Consider the following 19,537-nt stretch of genomic DNA (forward strand, 5'->3'; position numbering starts at 1 on the left):
AGAACCGGAATCAGTATTTGACGTCAGAGCCAGAAGCAGTCTGAGAGGTCAGAGCCAGAATCAGTCTAAAAGGTCAGAGCCAGAATCAGTATGAGACATCAGAGCCAGAATCTGTATGAGAGGTCAGAGCCAGAATCAGTATGAGAGGTCAGAGCCAGAATCAGTATAAGAGGTCAGAGCCAGAATCAGTCTGAGAGGTCAGAGCCAGAATCAGTATGAGAGATCAGAGCCAGAATCAGTATGAGAGGTCAGAGCCGGAATAAGACTGAGAGGTCAGAGCCAGAATCAGTATGAAAGATCAGAGCCAGAATCAGTATGAAAGATCAGAGCCAGAATCAGTATGAGAGGTCAGAGCCGGAATCAGTATGAGAGATCAGAGTCAGAATCAGTATGAGAGGTCAGAGCCAGAATCAGTCTGAGAGGTCAGAGCAAGAATTAGTATGAGACGTCAGAGCTAGAAGCAGTCTGAGAGTTTAGAGCCGGAATCAGACTGAGAGGTCAGAGCCGGAATCAGTCTGAGAGGTCAGAGCCAAAATCAGTCTGAGAGGTCAGAGCCAGAAGAAGTATGAGAAGTCAGAACCAGAAGTAGCATGAAACTTTAGAGCCAGAAGCAGTCTGAGAGGTCAGAGCCAGAATCAGTATGAGAGGTTAGAGCCGGAATTAGTATTTGACGTCAGAGCCAGAAGCAGTATTAGACGTCAGAGCCAGAAGCAGTCTGAGAGGTCAGAGCCAGAATCAGTCTGAAAGGTCAGAGCCAGAATCAGTTTGAGACATCAGAGCCAGATTCTGTATGAGAGGTCGGAGCCAGAATCAGTATGAGAGGTCAGAGCCTGAATCAGTATGAGAGGTCAGAGCCAGAATCAGACTGAGAGGTCAGAGCCAGAATTAGTATGAGAGGTCAGAGCCAGAATCAGTATGAGAGGTCAGAGCCAGAATTAGTCTGAGAGGTCAGAGCCAGAATCAGTATGAGAGATCAGAGCCAGAATCAGTATGAGAGGACAGAGCCGGAATCAGACTGTGAGGTCGGAGCCAGAATCAGTATGAGAGATCAGAGCCAGAATTAGTCTGAGAGGTCAGAGCCGGAATCAGTCTGAGAGGTCAGAGCCAGAATCAGTCTGAGAGGTCAGAGCCAAAATCAGTCTGAGAGGTTAGAGCAAGAAGAAGTATGAGAAGTCAGAACCAGAAGTAGCATGAAACGTCAGAGCCAGAAGCAGTCTGAGAGGTCAGAGACAGAATCAGTATGAGAGGTCAGAGCCGGAATCAGTATTTGACGTCAGAGCCAGAAGCAGTATTAGACCTCAGAGCCAGAAGCATTCTGAAAGGTCAGAGCCAGAATCAGTCTGAAAGGTCAGAGCCAGAATCAGTATGAGACATCAGAGCCAGAATCTGTATGAGAGGACAGAGCCAGAATCAGTATGAGATGTCAGAGCCAGAATCAGTATGAGAGGTCAGAGCCAGAATCAGTCTGAGAGGTCAGAGCCAGAATCAGTGTGAGAGATCAGAGTCAGAATCAGTTTTGGAGGTCAGAGCCGGAATAAGACTGAGAGGTCAGAGCCAGAATCAGTATGAAAGATCAGTGCCAGAATCAGTGTGAGAGGTCAGTTCCGGAATCAGTATGAGAGATCAGGGCCAGAAATAGTAAAAAAGGTCAGAGCCAAAATCAGTCTGAGAGGTCAGAGCCAGAAGAAGTATGAGAGGTCAGAGCCAGAATCAGTATGAGAGGTCAGAGCTGGAATCAGTATTTGACGTCAGAGCCAGAATCAGTATGAGAGGTCAGAGCCAGAATCAGTCTGAGAGGTCAGAGCCAGAATCAGACTGAGAGGTCAGAGCCAGAATCAGTCTGAGAGGTCAGAGCCAGAATCAGTATGAAAGGTCAGAGCCAGAATCAGTATGAGAGGTCAGAGCCAGAATCAGTATGAGAGGTCAGAGCCAGAATCAGACTGAGAGGTCAGAGCCAGAATCAGTCTGAGAGGTCAGAGCCGGAATCAGTCTGAGAGGTCAGAGCCAGAATTAGTCTGAGAGGTCAGAGCCAGAAGAGGCATAAGAAGTCAGAGCCAGAATCAGTATGAGAGGTTAGAGCCGGAATTAGTATTTGACGTCAGAGCCAGAAGCAGTATTAGACGTCAGAGCCAGAAGCAGTCTGAGAGGTCAGAGCCAGAATCAGTCTGAAAGGTCAGAGCCAGAATCAGTTTGAGACATCAGAGCCAGATTCTGTATGAGAGGTCAGAGCCAGAATCAGTATGAGAGGTCAGAGCCTGAATCAGTATGAGAGGTCAGAGCCAGAATCAGACTGAGAGGTCAGAGCCAGAATTAGTATGAGAGGTCAGAGCCAGAATCAGTATGAGAGGTCAGAGCCAGAATTAGTCTGAGAGGTCAGAGCCAGAATCAGTATGAGAGATCAGAGCCAGAATCAGTATGAGAGGACAGAGCCGGAATCAGACTGTGAGGTCGGAGCCAGAATCAGTATGAGAGATCAGAGCCAGAATTAGTCTGAGAGGTCAGAGCCGGAATCAGTCTGAGAGGTCAGAGCCAGAATCAGTCTGAGAGGTCAGAGCCAAAATCAGTCTGAGAGGTTAGAGCAAGAAGAAGTATGAGAAGTCAGAACCAGAAGTAGCATGAAACGTCAGAGCCAGAAGCAGTCTGAGAGGTCAGAGACAGAATCAGTATGAGAGGTCAGAGCCGGAATCAGTATTTGACGTCAGAGCCAGAAGCAGTATTAGACCTCAGAGCCAGAAGCAGTCTGAAAGGTCAGAGCCAGAATCAGTCTGAAAGGTCAGAGCCAGAATCAGTATGAGACATCAGAGCCAGAATCTGTATGAGAGGACAGAGCCAGAATCAGTATGAGATGTCAGAGCCAGAATCAGTATGAGAGGTCAGAGCCAGAATCAGTATGAGAGATCAGAGTCAGAATCAGTTTTGGAGGTCAGAGCCGGAATAAGACTGAGAGGTCAGAGCCAGAATCAGTATGAAAGATCAGTGCCAGAATCAGTGTGAGAGGTCAGAGCCGGAATCAGTATGAGAGATCAGAGCCAGAAATAGTAAAAAAGGTCAGAGCCAAAATCAGTCTGAGAGGTCAGAGCCAGAAGAAGTATGAGAGGTCAGAGCCAGAATCAGTATGAGAGGTCAGAGCTGGAATCAGTATTTGACGTCAGAGCCAGAATCAGTATGAGAGGTCAGAGCCAGAATCAGTCTGAGAGGTCAGAGCCAGAATCAGTCTGAGAGGTCAGAGCCAGAATCAGACTGAGAGGTCAGAGCCAGAATCAGTCTGAGAGGTCAGAGCCAGAATCAGTATGAAAGGTCAGAGCCAGAATCAGTATGAGAGGTCAGAGCCAGAATCAGTATGAGAGGTCAGAGCCAGAATCAGACTGAGAGGTCAGAGCCAGAATCAGTCTGAGAGGTCAGAGCCGGAATCAGTCTGAGAGGTCAGAGCCGGAATCAGTCTGAGAGGTCAGAGCCAGAATCAGTCTGAGAGGTCAGAGCCAGAAGAGGCATAAAAATTCAGAGCCAGAATCAGTATGACAGGTCAGAGCCAGAATCAGTATTTGACGTCAGAGACAGAAGCAGTATTAGACGTCAGAGCTAGAAGCAGTCTGAGAGGTCAGAGCCAGAATCAGTCTGAAAGGTCAGAGCCAGAATCAGTATGAGAGATCAGAGCCAGAATCAGTATGAGAGGTCAGAGCCAGAATCAGTATGAGATGTCAGAGCCAGAATCAGTATGAGAGGTCAGAGCCAGAATCAGTCTAAAAAGGTCAGAGCCAGAATCAGTATGAGAGATCAGAGTCAGAATCAGACTTAGAGGTCAGAGCCAGAATCAGTCTGAGAGGTCAGAGCCAGAATCAGTCTGAGAGGTCAGAGCCAGAATCGGACTGAGAGGTCAGAGCCAGAATCAGTCTGAGAGGTCAGATCCGGAATCAGACTGAGAGGTCAGAGCCGGAATCAGTCTGAGAGGTCAGAGCCGAAATCAGTCTGGGAGGTCAGAGCCAGAAGAAGTATGAGAAGTCAGAACCAGAAGTAGCATGAAACGTCAGAGCCAGAAGCAGTCTGAGAGGTCAGAGCCAGAATCAGTATGAGAGGTCAGAGCCAGAAGCAGTATGAAAGGTCAGAACCGGAATCAGTATTTGACGTCAGAGCCAGAAGCAGTATTAGACGTCAGAGCCAGAAGCAGTCTGAGAGGTCAGAGCCAGAATCAGTCTGAAAGGTCGGAGTCAGAATTAGTATGAGACATCAGAGCCAGAATCTGTATGAGAGATCAGAGCCAGAATCAGTATGAGAGGTCAGAGCCAGAATCAGTATGAGAGGTCAGAGCCAGAATCAGTATGAGAGATCAGAGCCAGAATCAGTATGAGAGGTCAGAGCCGGAATCAGACTTAGAGGTCAGAGCCAGAATCAGTCTGAGAGGTCAGAGCCAGAATCAGTCTGAGAGGTCAGAGCCAGAATCGGACTGAGAGGTCAGAGCCAGAATCAGTCTGAGAGGTCAGATCCGTAATCAGACTGAGAGGTCAGAGCCGGAATCAGTCTGAGAGGTCAGAGCCGAAATCAGTCTGGGAGGTCAGAGCCAGAAGAAGTATGAGAAGTCAGAACCAGAAGTAGCATGAAACGTCAGAGCCAGAAGCAGTCTGAGAGGTCAGAGCCAGAATCAGTATGAGAGGTCAGAGCCAGAAGCAGTATGAAAGGTCAGAACCGGAATCAGTATTTGACGTCAGAGCCAGAAGCAGTATTAGACGTCAGAGCCAGAAGCAGTCTGAGAGGTCAGAGCCAGAATCAGTCTGAAAGGTCAGAGTCAGAATCAGTATGAGACATCAGAGCCAGAATCTGTATGAGAGATCAGAGCCAGAATCAGTATGAGAGGTCAGAGCCAGAATCAGTATGAGAGGTCAGAGCCAGAATCAGTATGAGAGATCAGAGCCAGAATCAGTATGAGAGGTCAGAGCCGGAATAAGACTGAGAGGTCAGAGCCAGAATCAGTATGAAAGATCAGAGCCAGAATCAGTATGAGAGGTCAGAGTCGGAATCAGTATGAGAGGTCAGAGCCGGAATCAGTATGAGAGGTCAGAGCCTGAATCAGTATGAGAGGTCAGAGCCAGAATCAGTATGAGAGGTCAGAGCCAGAATCAGTATGAGAGGTCAGAGCCAGAAGCAGTAAAAAAGGTCAGAGCCAAAATCAGTCTGAGAGGTCAGAGCCAGAAGAAGTATGAAACGTCAGAGCCAGAAGCAGTGTGATAGGTCAGAGCCAGAATCAGTATGAGAGATCAGAGCCAGAAGCAGTATAAAAGGTCAGAACTGGAATCAGTATGAGAGGTCAGAGCCAGAATCAGTCTGAGAAGTCAGAGCCAGAATCATTCTGAGAGGTCAGACCCAGAAGCAGTCTGAGAGGTCAGAGCCAGAATCAGTATGAGACGTCAGAGCCAGAATCAGTCTGAGAGATCAGAGCCAGAATCAGTCTGAGAGGTTAGAGCCAGAATCAGTCTGAGAGGACAGAGCCAGAAGTAGTATGAAAGGTCAGAGCCAGAATCAGTATGAGAGATCAGTGCCAGAATCAGTATGAGAGGTCAGAGCCGGAATCAGTATGAGAGGTCAGAGCCAGAAGCAGTAAAAAAGGTCAGAGCCAAAATTAGTTTGAGAGGTCAGAGCCAGAAGAAGTATGAAACGTCAGAGCCAGAAGCAGTCTGATAGGTCAGAGCTAGAATCAGTATGAGAGGTCAGAGCCAAAAGCAGTATAAAAGGTCAGAACCGGAATCAGTATGAGAGGTCAGAGCCAGAAGCAGTCTTAGAGGTCAGAGCCAGAATCAGTCTGAGAAGTCAGAGCCAGAATCATTCTGAGAGGTCAGAGCCAGAATCAGTCTGAGAGGTCAGAGCCAGAAGTAGTATGAAAGGTCAGAACTGGAATCAGTATGAGAGGTTAGAGCCAGAATCAGTATGAGAGGTTAGAGCCAGAATCAGTCTGAGAGTTCAGAGCCAGAATCAGTCTGAGAGGTCAGAGCCAGAAGTCGTATGAAAGGTCAGAACTGGAATCAGTATGAGAGGTTAGAGCCAGAATCAGTATGAGAGATCAGTGCCAGAAACAGTATGAGAGGTCAGAGCCAGAAGCAGTATGAGACATCAGAGCAAGAAGCAGTCTGAGAGGTCAGAGCCAGAATCATTCTGAGAGGTCAGAGTCAGAATCAGTATGAGAGGTCAGAGCCAGAATCAGTCTGAGAGGTCAGAGCAAGAATTAGTATGAGACGTCAGAGCTAGAAGCAGTCTGAGAGGTCAGAGCCAGAAGCAATATAAGAGGTCAGAGCCAGAATCAGTATGAGAGATCAGAGCCAGAAGCAGTCTGCTAGGTCAGAGCTAGAATCAGTATGAGAGGTCAGAGCCAAAAGCAGTATAAAAGGTCAGAACCAGAATCAGTATGAGAGGTCAGAGCCAGAATCAGTCTGAGAGGTCAGAGCCAGAAGTAGTATGAAAGGTCAGAACTGGAATCAGTATGAGAGGTTAGAGCCAGAATCAGTCTGAGAGTTCAGAGCCAGAATCAGTCTGAGAGGTCAGAGCCAGAATCAGTCTGAGAGGTCAGAGCCAGAAGTAGTATGAAAGGTCAGAACTGGAATCAGTATGAGAGGTTAGAGCCAGAATCAGTATGAGAGATCAGTGCCAGAAACAGTATGAGAGGTCAGAGCCAGAAGCAGTATGAGACATCAGAGCAAGAAGCAGTCTGAGAGGTCAGAGCCAGAATCATTCTGAGAGGTCAGAGTCAGAATCAGTATGAGAGGTCAGAGCCAGAATCAGTCTGAGAGGTCAGAGCAAGAATTAGTATGAGACGTCAGAGCTAGAAGCAGTCTGAGAGGTCAGAGCCAGAAGCAATATAAGAGGTCAGAGCCAGAATCAGTATGAGAGATCAGAGCCAGAATCAGTCTGAGAGGTCAGAGCCAGAATCAGTCTGAGAGGTCAGAGCCAGAATCAGTCTGAGAGGTCAGAGCCAGAAGCAGTATGAAAGGTCAGAACCAGAATCAGTATGAGAGGTCAGAGCCAGAATCGGTATGAGAGGTCAGAGCCAGAATCGGTATGAGAGGTCAGAGCCAGATTCAGTCTGAGATATACACTCACCGGCCACTTTATTAGGTACACCTGTCCAACTGCTCGTTAACACTTAATTTCTAATCAGCCAATCACATGGCGGCAACTCAGTGCATTTAGGCATGTAGACATGGTCAAGACAATCTCCTGCAGTTCAAACCAAGCATCAGTATGGGGAAGAAAGGTGATTTGAGTGCCTTTGAACGTGGCATGGTTGTTGGTGCCAGAAGGGCTGGTCTGAGTATTTCAGAAACTGCTGATCTACTGGGATTTTCACGCACAACCATCTCTAGGGTTTACAGAGAATGGTCCGAAAAACAAAAAACATCCAGTGAGCGGCAGTTCTGTGGGCGGAAATGCGTTGTTGATGCCAGAGGTCAGAGGAGAATGGCCAGACTGGTTCGAGCTGATAGAAAGGCAACAGTGACTCAAATAGCCACCCGTTACAACCAAGGTAGCCAGAAGAGCATCTCTGAACGCACAGTACTTCGAACTTTGAGGCAGATGGGCTACAGCAGCAGAAGACCACACCGGGTGCCACTCCTTTCAGCTAAGAACAGGAAACTGAGGCTACAATTTGCACAAGCTCATCGAAATTGGATAATTGAAGATTGGAAAAACGTTGCCTGGTCTGATGAGTCTCGATTTCTGCTGTGACATTCGGATGGTAGGGTCAGAATTTGGCGTCAACAACATGAAAGCATGGATCCATCCTGCCTTGTATCAACGGTTCAGGCTGGTGGTGGTGGTGTCATGGTGTGGGGAATATTTTCTTGGCACTCTTTGGGCCCCTTGGTACCAATTGAGCATCCTTGCAACGCCAAAGCCTACCTGAGTATTGTTGCTGACCATGTCCATCCCTTTATGACCACAATGTACCCAACATCTGATGGCTACTTTCAGCAGGATAATGCACCATGTCATAAATCTGGAATCATCTCAGACTGGTTTCTTGAACATGACAATGAGTTCACTGTACTCCAATGGCCTCCACAGTCACCAGATCTCAATCCAATAGAGCATCTTTGGGATGTGGTGGAACGGGAGATTTGCATCATGGATGTGCAGCCGACAAATCTGCGGCAACTGTGTGATGCCATCATGTCAATATGGACCAAAATCTCTGAGGAATGCTTCCAGCACCTTGTTGAATCTATGCCACGAAGAATTGAGGCAGTTCTGAAGGCAAAAGGGGGTCCAATCCGTTACTAGCATGGTGTACCTAATAAAGTGGCCGGTGAGTGTATGTGTATATATGCGCTCGCAAATACAGGGTGTCCAAAAAAAATGTATATACATTTTAGCAGCTGATAACTCAATTATTTATTCTTTCCTTACAGACTGAACCGATTACGAGCGCTCCCATTGAAGTTAAAGGGAAGTGTTCGGCAGCCTGCCGTAGCGCTTGCGTGTACGGCTGTGATACACGCTCGGCGTTACTCTGTGTGAATGTTCCCTTACACATGGTTGTGCACGTCAGTTTCACAACCTGAACAGTTGAGAGGCCATCGGGTCTAAATAGATATTATTACTTTTTATACTTTTTTGTACCAACCATATTTTAAAAATTACTACACTATCATCGGTTTTTGCTCGGTGCTGTTTTGTTTTGTGTTCTCTTTGAGGTTTAATATGATGGAAGTTCTTGGTTGTCTTGATCTGGTCCTAGTCTTCGCTGAAGTCCTCGCCTGTCTTGGATTGTGTTCAGTCCTGGTCTTGGGTTGTGTCTGGCCTTGTCCTGGATTGTGTCTATTCATGTCCTTGGGCTGTATCTAGTCATGTATTGGGCTGTGTGTAGCCTGGTCTTGGGCTGTGTCTAGAGACTCTAGACCTATTCTTGGGCTGTCTGACCCTGTCCTGGATCGGGTCTAGTTCTGTCTTGGACTGTATCTAGTCCTGGTCTTGGGCTGTGTCTGACCTTGTCCTGGATTGAGTCTAGTCCTGTCCTTGGACTGTATCTAGTCCTGGTCTTGGGCTGTATCTAGTCCTGTCTTGGACTGTATCTAGTCCTGTCTTGGACTGTATCTAGTCCTGTATTGGGCCGTGTCTAGACCTATTCTTGGGCTGTGTCTGACCCTGTCCTAGATTGTGTCTAGCCCTGTCTTGGACTGTATCTAGTCCTGTCTTGGACTGTATCTAGTCCTGTCTTGGCCTGGTGTAGCCTGCTTTTGGGCCGTGTCTAGACCTATCCTTGGGCTGTGTCTGGCCTTGTCCTGTATTGTGTCTAGTCCTGTCTTGGGCTGTATCTAGTTCTGACCTAGGGCTCTGTTTAGCCTGGTCTTTGGATGCTTCTTACTCTTGTCTTGGGCTCCGTATACTCCTGATCTAATATTATCTATAGTCAGAGTGTTTTGAGCATGCATTATCCCTAGCCTCACACAGCGGCGTCTCAGTAGTCAGCACTGCTACATCTGTCAGACCCCATAGGAATGTTATTATCCATATTCTGCACCGATTCTATGCTGACGGCTTAAAGTGACAGAGCAGACTTTCATATAACCTTCATGGAGTGCATCTGTCAGGGGTTTGTGTGATGCTGCGGTGCCGCACGTGTCTCATTCAGTCCATTCTTTGTTACACACACACACACACATATATATATATACATATATATATATATATATATATATATATATATATATATATATATATACATACTGTACATATCATGGAGGCTTCAGACCTGGGAGGTCAATTATTACCATCTCCTAGTACATGCTCGGCGTTCTACCTCCCAGAGGACACAATCCGCAGCAGAACCATCACCCAATTATATCGACAACCCAGCAGGAGCCACAGTTATTATTATTTCTTTCTAGTCATGTCCAATGTAAGCATTATAAAAAAAGTATTTGCCCCCTTCCAGAATCATTATTTATGAGTGTAAATGTACTTCAGTACTTTCCTCCTGTATTTGTAGTGCAGAAGTCTCGCCCCTGGCCATTGGGGGTAGCTGGTTCCATAGATTCAAAAAGCCCCAAGATGTCTCCGTAGGACAGAGGCAGGGTCTTCAGTATGGCACCTGTGAACCGAGTAGGGTCCAGTACGTAGACAATGGGGCTGAGCCACAGAACTACCATTGGAGAGGCTAGACAATGTTGCAGACAGAAAAATGGAAAAGAGTCCATGTTGCTAGTTGGGATGGGTACAGCACAGATCCAGTTGTGAACCCTCAACAACATGGAAGACGTCATCTTATCAAGAGACTGAGTTGGCCTGGAACCTGGAGGACAAACCTGGGTTTGTCCTTGTAACGTAAGAAACCAGCTTGTAGGCCGTGGGTTGAAGACCAGAGGCAAAGACAGCAGAGACACTGCACTTATTTAGAGATCCCTGGGTGGAAGTGGTGATCCTGACACCGCCAAAAACGGCCTATAGAGTCACCTGTAGGGGTGGGATGAAGTCGCTTCTCCCCAGTTCTGTTGATCTACTTGTTAAATATTTGGCAGGTTTGCAAAGACAGTGATAAAAGGTTCCACCGATGTGATTCTGAGCCTCCGGTAGAGCAGGAAGCCATAGGCCTCCTGCCCTACCACTCTGATATATAGGTTAAAAGTACCCTGCGGTCTAGAAGGTGCGAGGAAAACAGACAAGTCACGTGTCCTGGTGCAGGTGGTGGAATAATCACTGCCTTGTGTCCCCCGTGTCGGGTCACTCATGTCCTCTCAGAACTCCCGGTACCTTGTATGTGGCTCACAATCTGGAAGAAGAAGCAGCGTCACCGCGGGATGGCGGAGGTGAGTATAATATTCACACATCGGGGGGGGTTATAATAAGGGGACATTGTGGGGGATTATATTATTGGGGGAATCAGGTTACATTACAGGAGGGTATAAAAACATGGTGGCATAAGGTGACATTGATGGTCTTAGAGCACATTTGGGGATTGGTTATATCATGGGGGTATCAGGGGATATTGGGGGAATATTAATACAAAGAGACACCATTTATATCAGGCTACAGTCATACTACCTTCTTTCTATCTTGAAACACTATGCTAAAAAAGTGCAATGCCACAAAAAATATTTAACAAAAATATATCAGACTTTATTTAAATACATGTTAAAACATATATAAGAAAAGAGATAATGAGGTGGTACAACCATACAAAAAATGGAGGCCCAATTGAGATAATACTATATATTAGTAAGTAAATGACACTCTCATTGCATACATATAAGGATATATACAATATCCATAATTTTTAGAGTGCAAATACAACATAGAATTATCATAGTACAAAAATATTAATTATCTATCGGAAGACCTCCATATAGTAAACGCACCCCAGGGACCTCCAAACAAGGACACAGGTCGCAGCATGGGCATGTTATACTGTATGGGGGAGCACTGCTGGGCTTGCTATACTGTGGGGGGACACACTGCTGGGCATGTAATACTGTGTGTGTGTGTGTGTGGGGGACACTGCTGGGCATGTAATACTGTGTGTGTATGGGGGGGACACTGCTGGGCATGTAATACTGTGGGGGGGGGGCACTGCTGAGCATGAAATACTGTGTGTGTGTGTGTGGGGGGGACACTGCTGGGCATGTAATACTGTGGGGGGGCACTGCTGAGCATGAAATACTGTGCACGCCACTGCCCTCCCCCTTAGATGCAGCAGTACCCCCAAAGATCTCCTGCTCCCCCTTAAATGCCAGAAACACCCAAAGAACCCCGTCTCCCTCCATGCCAACGACTCCTATACCACCCTAAACATCAATCCAATCCCCCAGACCCTCCGGGATACAGTCCCATATAAAACATCACTCTCTTTTCAGCCTCATCCAACATGCAGTCCCGTGTAACTACATAACTCACCCCCCCAGCCTTACCCAACGTGCAGCACCATGTAACTAACTCGCTCCCCCCTCAGCCTCATCCAATGTGCAGTCCCATGTAACTACATCACTCCCCCCTCAGCCTCATCCAACGTGCAGTCCCATGTAACTACATCACTCCTTCCCTCAGCCTCATCCAACGTTCAGTCCCATGTAACTACATCACTCCCCCCTCAGCCTCATCCAACGTGCAGTCCCATGTAACTACATCACTCTCTTCCCCCTCAGCCTCATCTAACGTGCAGTCCTATGTAACTACATCACTCCCCCCTCAGCCTCATCCAACGTGCAGTCCTATGTAACTACATCACTCACTCCCCTCAGCCTCATCCAACATGCTGTCTCATGTAAAACAAACCTCTCTCTCCCCTTCCATCCTCCATTACCACGCTACAATCCTCTCTGCTTTCTGTTCTCCAGCTCCATGTGCTCTGCTCCGGCTTCCTCTACACAGCACAGAGCAGTGATGGACGAAACTCCGCCCTCCTCTGAAAGGCCACGTCCCTTCCTTTGACATCATACCTACCAGGAGCAACTCCACTCTAGTCACGACCGTGGCCAGGATTCATTGTATCTTATAGAAGATTTCTGTTGTATGGAGGAGAGGAAGCTACAGTAAAGAGAAAATAAAACACAGGTACCTGCTGGGGTTATTATTCCTAGTAATGTCAGACATACAGGGTTATTAATTTAGTTTTAGTAACTCCATGTGCCTCACATTAATAACAGTTAACCCCATCATGTCCCTCATATTAACCCCTGTGTGCCCCATATAAGGGTTACTAATATGTGAGACATATGGAGGTAATAATAAAGTGCCTTAATAATGCTTAATGTAATAATTATTACCTCCATGTCTCTCACATGTCAGTAACCCTTATATGAGGCACACAGGGGGTTAATGTGAGGGACATGATGGGGTTAACTGCTATTAACCTGAGGCACATGGAATTAGTAAGCTGTAATACACATGACCAGACTTTTTATCTGCAATGGTGGATTTCCCCCCCTCGGCTTATACTTGAGTGAATAAGTTTTCCCAGTTTTTTGTGGTAAAATTAGGGGCCTCGGCTTATATTCGGGTCTGCTTATACTCGAGTATATACAGTACTAATTTTAACTTTATTGTTTTTATTCCACTTCTTCTCCATCCCTTCATACTCTTTTCCCTTTCTTTTTCTCCCTTTCTCGCCTGGATCATATACGCAGCGTTATTTTGCGGCCGCAAAATCACGGCCGCAAAATAACGCGGCGTATATGATCCTAACTCCCATTGAAATCAATGGGAGCTTTTACGGCGCGCAAACTCTCACTCGCCGTATACGTGCCAGATCACGCTGCACGTTACATTGTGTGAAGGCACCCTAACACGCAATGGGAAGGAAAGAGTTTTCATAGCACTCACACACATGGGGTGAAGAGAGTCTGTCACTGTCAGTACTGCCCAGTGCTGTCACGGTCTCATACATGGGATGGGACTTATTCTCTAACATGGAACTCACCACAGATAGTAGCCTTCTGTCACCCACCACCTGCACTGGGCCCAAGAGAGAGCTGGTCCTTCTAATCAGCTTGTCAAGTCTATTTCTGTCCCTGGCTGATATACTACTCCCCCAACAGGCCACTCTGAAGAAGATGGCTGATGCCACTACAGAGTCGAAAAAGGCCCTAAAAAGTGTCCCCTGGACTCCAAAGGCCCTCAGCCTCCTGAGCAGGTAGAGCCTGCTGTGGCTCTTTCTGTGCATCCAGGTGATCAGCCCAGTCCAGCTTATTATTATTATTATTAATTATTATTATTATTATTATTATTATTATTATTATTATTATTATTTATTTCTATAGCACCATTAATTCCATGGTGCTTTACATTTAGGGGTTACATACAATACACAAAATATACAGGTAGATATAATACTAACAGTGACCGACTGGCACAGTGGGGTAGAGGGCCCTGCCCGTGAGGGCTTACAATCTATAAGCTTATTCTTGAGGAGCACACCCAGGTACTTATAGGTCTTGACTATCTCAATGCCTGTCCCCTGGATGTCCACTGGTTTTGGAGCACTTCTGCATTTACTGAAGTCCACCACCATCTCCTTGGTCTATCCAGCATTATTCCTGAGGTGTTTCCGCTGGTACCATTCCACAAAATCCTGGTATAAGTCCTGGGGGTCCATAGCTGAGCTCACTAGAGGGCAGAGATGTGTGAGAAACAATTTCTCTAAGACCTTCATCAAGTGGGATGTCAATGCTACAGGTCGGTAGCCGTTAAGGTCCATCGGATGAGGTGTGTTTGGAACTGGAACCACACAAGATGATTTCCATATATATTACACTCATATTGACCCTTGTGTGTAATAACACCACACAGCTGGTCCCCGCACATCTTAAGTAGCCTCAACCTTCTGCTTTCCCCATTTTGATCCATCTGAGTCCATTTCTCACTTGTTCACTTGTGAAGATCAGACTATGGCCAGATAACTGATTACTGGATTTACTGGATTTACTGGTCTGGAGGTGAGAATTAACAGCAGGGGGTGAGGTCAGTGTGGGAGAGAGGATTTAGTGGGACAAGTTGAATTTCTCATGAAAATAAAAAATATTGAAAATGGAACGAACTATTTAAAAGTTTTCAGAAGTGGGAAAATGTAAAAAAATTCATTGGTATCTGTCACACTTATGTTACTGACACCAGAGTCTTATGGACAGCAGTATATCTACAGTATTTACAGTTGAGATCCTTCTGCAATGTCCAAGGTTGACCTTTGCTAAAACATTATCATGTTATGAATGCCATAAAATAAAACTTTTTGCAAAAATTGATTATTTTTTTTTATATATATTTTTGAAACTTATTATGATAAACTTAGGAACACAGCTTATCCTTCTAAAAAAAAAAATCTCCCCACTATGACTATATCAATGGAACAATAAAAAAGTTATATCTCCAGAAACATGGACGTATAATTTTTTTTAAAAAAACTACTGTTATACCACAAAGGCCAACGCTATGTTAAACATATAGTTTATTGGCTGTGTAATATTTTGCTATGGAAATGATTTGGCTGTAGTCACTTGAATCTTCCCCAAAAAAAACCAGACCGGTCACATTCTGATCTCAAGGAGTGGGATACAGATAAGGAGAAGGAAGAGAGGAAGACTCCACCACCCACCTCCCACCACACTGACTGAGGACTTAGTCGTAACCAAAGGATTTTACAAAATATCTGCAAGGAGCAACACCACAAAACCAAATGACCATGAGCGGCGTCCTGTGTCTCGCCGGCCTCCTGCTGATCTCCGGTAAGTGACTTCTACGATCACTGGGATTTGCCAACATTTGTCCATAAATCCCATTGTTGTGTTCTTTATGACTATACAGATGGTGACTCAGATTTCAGGCTCCATGGCTCAGACAAAACCGTGCAGGCGCCGTGCTCCTCCGAGTATATTCATATGTTCGTACTAGATTGATAGATCATTCATCGATTTCTCAAGGACTTGTTTCAAAATGTTACTTAAATATTTGTGTGTGTGTTTCTAGCAACGGGTGAGATGTTACATTACAATATTGGGATTATCTGGCCTTTATTGTTTCAAATACGAACGATGGATATTAAGATATGAATAGGAAAAAGATGTTCAGCCTGGCTCGCTATTAAAAAAACAAACTGCACCAATTGGTGGAAGGCAGCCATCCTATGAGTCAATGTCTGACCCTTTAACATGCCTTGCAAGATTACAAGATTGCATGATGAGAGATGAAAGCCAAAACAGAGCTTTATTCGCACAAAGTTGTTTCATCAGGGCAGAGCAGAGGACTGGTTTGGTTGGGATTATAATCAATATGGCAAAGGACAGAACCCAGAAATTTATATGTGGGAACCCGGAAATGGTATCTACTCTTAAGTCTATAGTCCTCTGGCCATTTCCACAGTGGTGATTTGGGGCGACCCCTGGAACTTTGTCCTCTCTCTCAGCAACTATTGGGGAAATGCTGTGTATGTTTCAGCCATGCATATCAGATTTCCCCTCTAGGGCAACAGTGGAGATGTTCAATTCCAAAAAAGTGTTTGGTTTTTTTTTTGCAAGCAATGGGGTTTGTTGGCATGAGACTGCCTGTTGTATCCTAACTACCACTAACTAACATCTTAAACCTCTAAAAAGTTCCTGCCTTCCAATATATCTACCAGCTAACTGAAACATGCTCAAACAATAGCTAAAGGCTGGGTATAACTAGCAATGAGTCAGTTATATACCATATATGTATATGGAATTCATTATGATTATGGGCAGTTTGGGGTTTGGCCGCTGCATTCCCAAGATTGGCTTTGGCCAGTATTAGTGGGGACTGGCTGTGGGAGATATCTCTAGTTCACTAATACTATAAAATACAGCTCCATCACCCAATCCCCATCCTAGATACATTATAATGTCCCTTTTTTGGCCCTCCTAATACTCCACCATCCTCACAATACCAAAAGCAGTCATGGAAACTCTGTTGCCTCCTGTGTTCCGCCTCTCCCCTTCTATGTATATTGTAATGCACACTTTGTGGGCCCCTTGAGATAATTTTGTAAGAGAAATGTAGAAACTAATATGTTCTATTGTGTTTCCAGGCTACATCCCTCCAGTCATCCCTAACTTTACAGCCCAACCAACATGCGGAAACCCAGTGCTTGGTAATCGAATTGTTGGTGGCACAGGTGCAAGGGAAGGAGCATGGCCATGGCAAATCAGTCTACACTTTAAAGGTTCCCACCTCTGCGGTGGGTCTTTGTTCTCCGAGAAGTGGGTGATCTCTGCCACACATTGCTTTCTAATGTAAGTTACCTACAGAAAGAGACTCCTGGGTCTGGGTGCGACTGCACCCTCTGTAAATCTCAAGTTACACCCCCATCCCCATTCCAGGGCATCATTAGTTCCAGTCCAGGGTCCAAGTGAAATCTCATTTTTTTTGCTGCTACATGAATAACATTGTGAGAGGTGAAGGTGTTCAACATCATTGTGTAACATGACTTCTGCTTTCACTCTTTAGGTCTAAAAATCCCTCTGACTACACTGTCGTTCTTGGTGCGTATCAGCTGAGTATCCCCAGTGTTCACCAGGTTGTGTCCACCGTACAAAGTATTATTGTGAACTCCTTGTTCAGCGGAGTGGGCTACCCGGGAGACATCGCCCTGATTGAGCTCTCCAGTCCTATTAATTACACTAAATACATCCTACCAGTGTGCATCCCATCACCATTCATGAGCTTCCCAGATGGCACCAAGTGCTGGACTACTGGATGGGGCAGTATAGATTCTGGTGGTAAGAAAACTCATGACATGTACAGTAGTCTGATCGTGTGGTGTACTGTACCACAAAACACTACAACTGTGACAGCATCACAAAAGTCCACATATCATCACAACTTAAGTCATTCACCATTGTATCTAACAAATGAGAAAAACTAAAGCTCCAACAACTCCCCTATATAGGGATCACAATGTACATTTTTCCCTATCAGTATGTCTTTGGAGTATGGGAGGAAATCCATGTAAGCATAGAGAGAACATAGAAACTCCTTGCAGATGTTGTCCTTGGCAGTATTCGAATCCAGGAATCCAGCACTGGAAGGCTGCAGTACTAACCACTGGGCCCCCGTGTTACCCCTTGCAAAAATATATTTAAACTGGTATAACAGTATTCTCAAACAAGGGAGGTGTGGTTATAGATCAATTAAACATGACATGTTTTATGGGTATGTGATTATCCCCTTCTCAACATCCGCCGTAATAATACAGTGTATGTTGGCTCTTTAAAAATGGCGGCCACTTGGGAGTCATGCAGCTGCCATAGCTGCTGAGTTTCTGCTGCTTTATATAGGAAAGACCCAGCACTAATGCCAGCGATCAGTGGCTGCACTGATCTCTGGCATTAATCCCTCAGGTGCCTTGGTCAAAGCTGACTGAGGCGCATGTGGGTACCGCCATTTTGCCAGGGATCGCCAGCACCCGGGGCAAGCTCAGGGGTCAGCATCCCGTTACCTTATGAAGGCTCCCAGGCCTGTCTTTCATTTACTTTCATTTCAGACTGCGCATGTCCACAGGCCACAATACTGTGCAAGCGGCCATTTTCTCATGGCCTGTGGGCATGCGCAGTCTGCTCTGCCCAAGGCCTTAGAAGTTACAAGCCACTGCTGGAAGAAGAGGCTCAAGGTGACACCGCTGAAGAAGAGGAGGCGGCGCTGGAGAGAGTTCTCTTGCAGCAATGGGGACGCCCCCAGTGCTGCAAGAGAGCTCATTAGCATACCGACAAGAACCGGGATTGTAGGCGAACGGCGGCGCAGAGAAGACAACGAAAGTCAGGAGGCGAATAGCCTTTCTTATGGCTATTCCGACGTGGTACTTAGAAAAAATCATGTCTGAGTGATAGGATCCCTTTAAAGGCGGCATCATTAAGAACAATTTGTCCCGAAAACATCAAACATTAAGACCTCGTATGGCTCTGAGAGCGGAGAAATAAAAAAAGTTATGGGGTTTATAAGGAAGGGAGGGGGGAGTCAAAAATGAAAATTGATAAATCCCTCTGGTGGGAAGGAGTTTAAAGTTATGTTTTAGACTTTATAGGCTGGGACTTTACCATTGTATCTAAGTCTATGATACATGCTACTTCTTCAATTGCGCACTCAGCACTACATACCCCTTCATGGGGTCAATGTATCTAAGCTATAGAAATATCACATCCCCCAGGGATCCATAGAGCCCAACAACCCACCATTTTATCATGGGAGACAAATCCTATGATCCTATGGTATATTATGATACTAGAGAAACATAAAGCCCATCATTGGCCCACCAAGTAATATCCTAGCTGTGGCAGTCATCAGGGGACTTCTAGGTGATCTCCCCCATTGTATGACTATTGTCCTAGGTCTCTACGGTATTGTCTACTACATGACCATGACATTGCTCTTCTTCTCTGCAGTGAATCTTCCATACCCAAAGACTCTCCAGCAGGTCATGGTGCCTCTTATTAGTAATAGCGCCTGCGAGAAGATGTACCACATCGGCTCTAACACTCCTGTCAACCAACAGATCGTTCCCAGTGACCAGATCTGTGCCGGCTACCAGGCTGGCAATAAGGACTCTTGCCAGGTGGGTGACTTATCTTCCCCTGAATTCCATTGATCTGAACTATGATATTGTAAGTCATAAAAAGCGGCTTGTAATGCACCCCAGTATTGCCCTATACTGATACAGTCTCATGTATGTGATATTTTCAGGAACCTCTGTACAAATATGCCCATATATACCAGACACAATACCTGGAGTACAGTATATATAGGATAATAGCTGTTTAGTATTTTTATGTTATGCTATTTATTTCATTTCAGGGAGACTCCGGGGGTCCCCTCGTCTGCAAAATTAGTGGTATTTGGTACCTAGCTGGCGTTGTGAGTTGGGGAGATGGATGTGCTCTACCTAACCGGCCAGGAGTATACACCTATATCCCACACTACTACAAATGGATCTCCTCGTATGACACCCCGATCACCCCATCCTCATCCTCTGGGTTTACGGCATCAGCATTACTACTGACCATCTGTCTATTGCTGCAGATACAGCTGTATACAATCTGAATACAACCCATATTAGAAG

The 19,537-nt window shown here is 45.8% G+C and overlaps 1 protein-coding gene across 1 annotated transcript; it reads left to right on the top strand.

Moving 5' to 3' along the window:
• Positions 1-15,154: 15,154 nt before the first annotated feature.
• LOC142217183 (serine protease 33-like) lies at positions 15,155-19,518 on the top strand. The gene is made up of 5 exons (XM_075285372.1): positions 15,155-15,197; positions 16,514-16,718; positions 16,933-17,204; positions 18,864-19,033; positions 19,273-19,518. The coding sequence occupies exons 1-5, from the start codon at positions 15,155-15,157 to the stop codon at positions 19,516-19,518; spliced, it is 936 nt and encodes a 311-aa protein (XP_075141473.1).
• The last annotated feature ends 19 nt before the right edge of the window (positions 19,519-19,537 follow it).

The sequence above is a fragment of the Leptodactylus fuscus genome, chromosome 8 (genome assembly GCF_031893055.1).
Source record: "Leptodactylus fuscus isolate aLepFus1 chromosome 8, aLepFus1.hap2, whole genome shotgun sequence".
Taxonomy (NCBI): Eukaryota; Metazoa; Chordata; class Amphibia; order Anura; family Leptodactylidae; genus Leptodactylus; species Leptodactylus fuscus.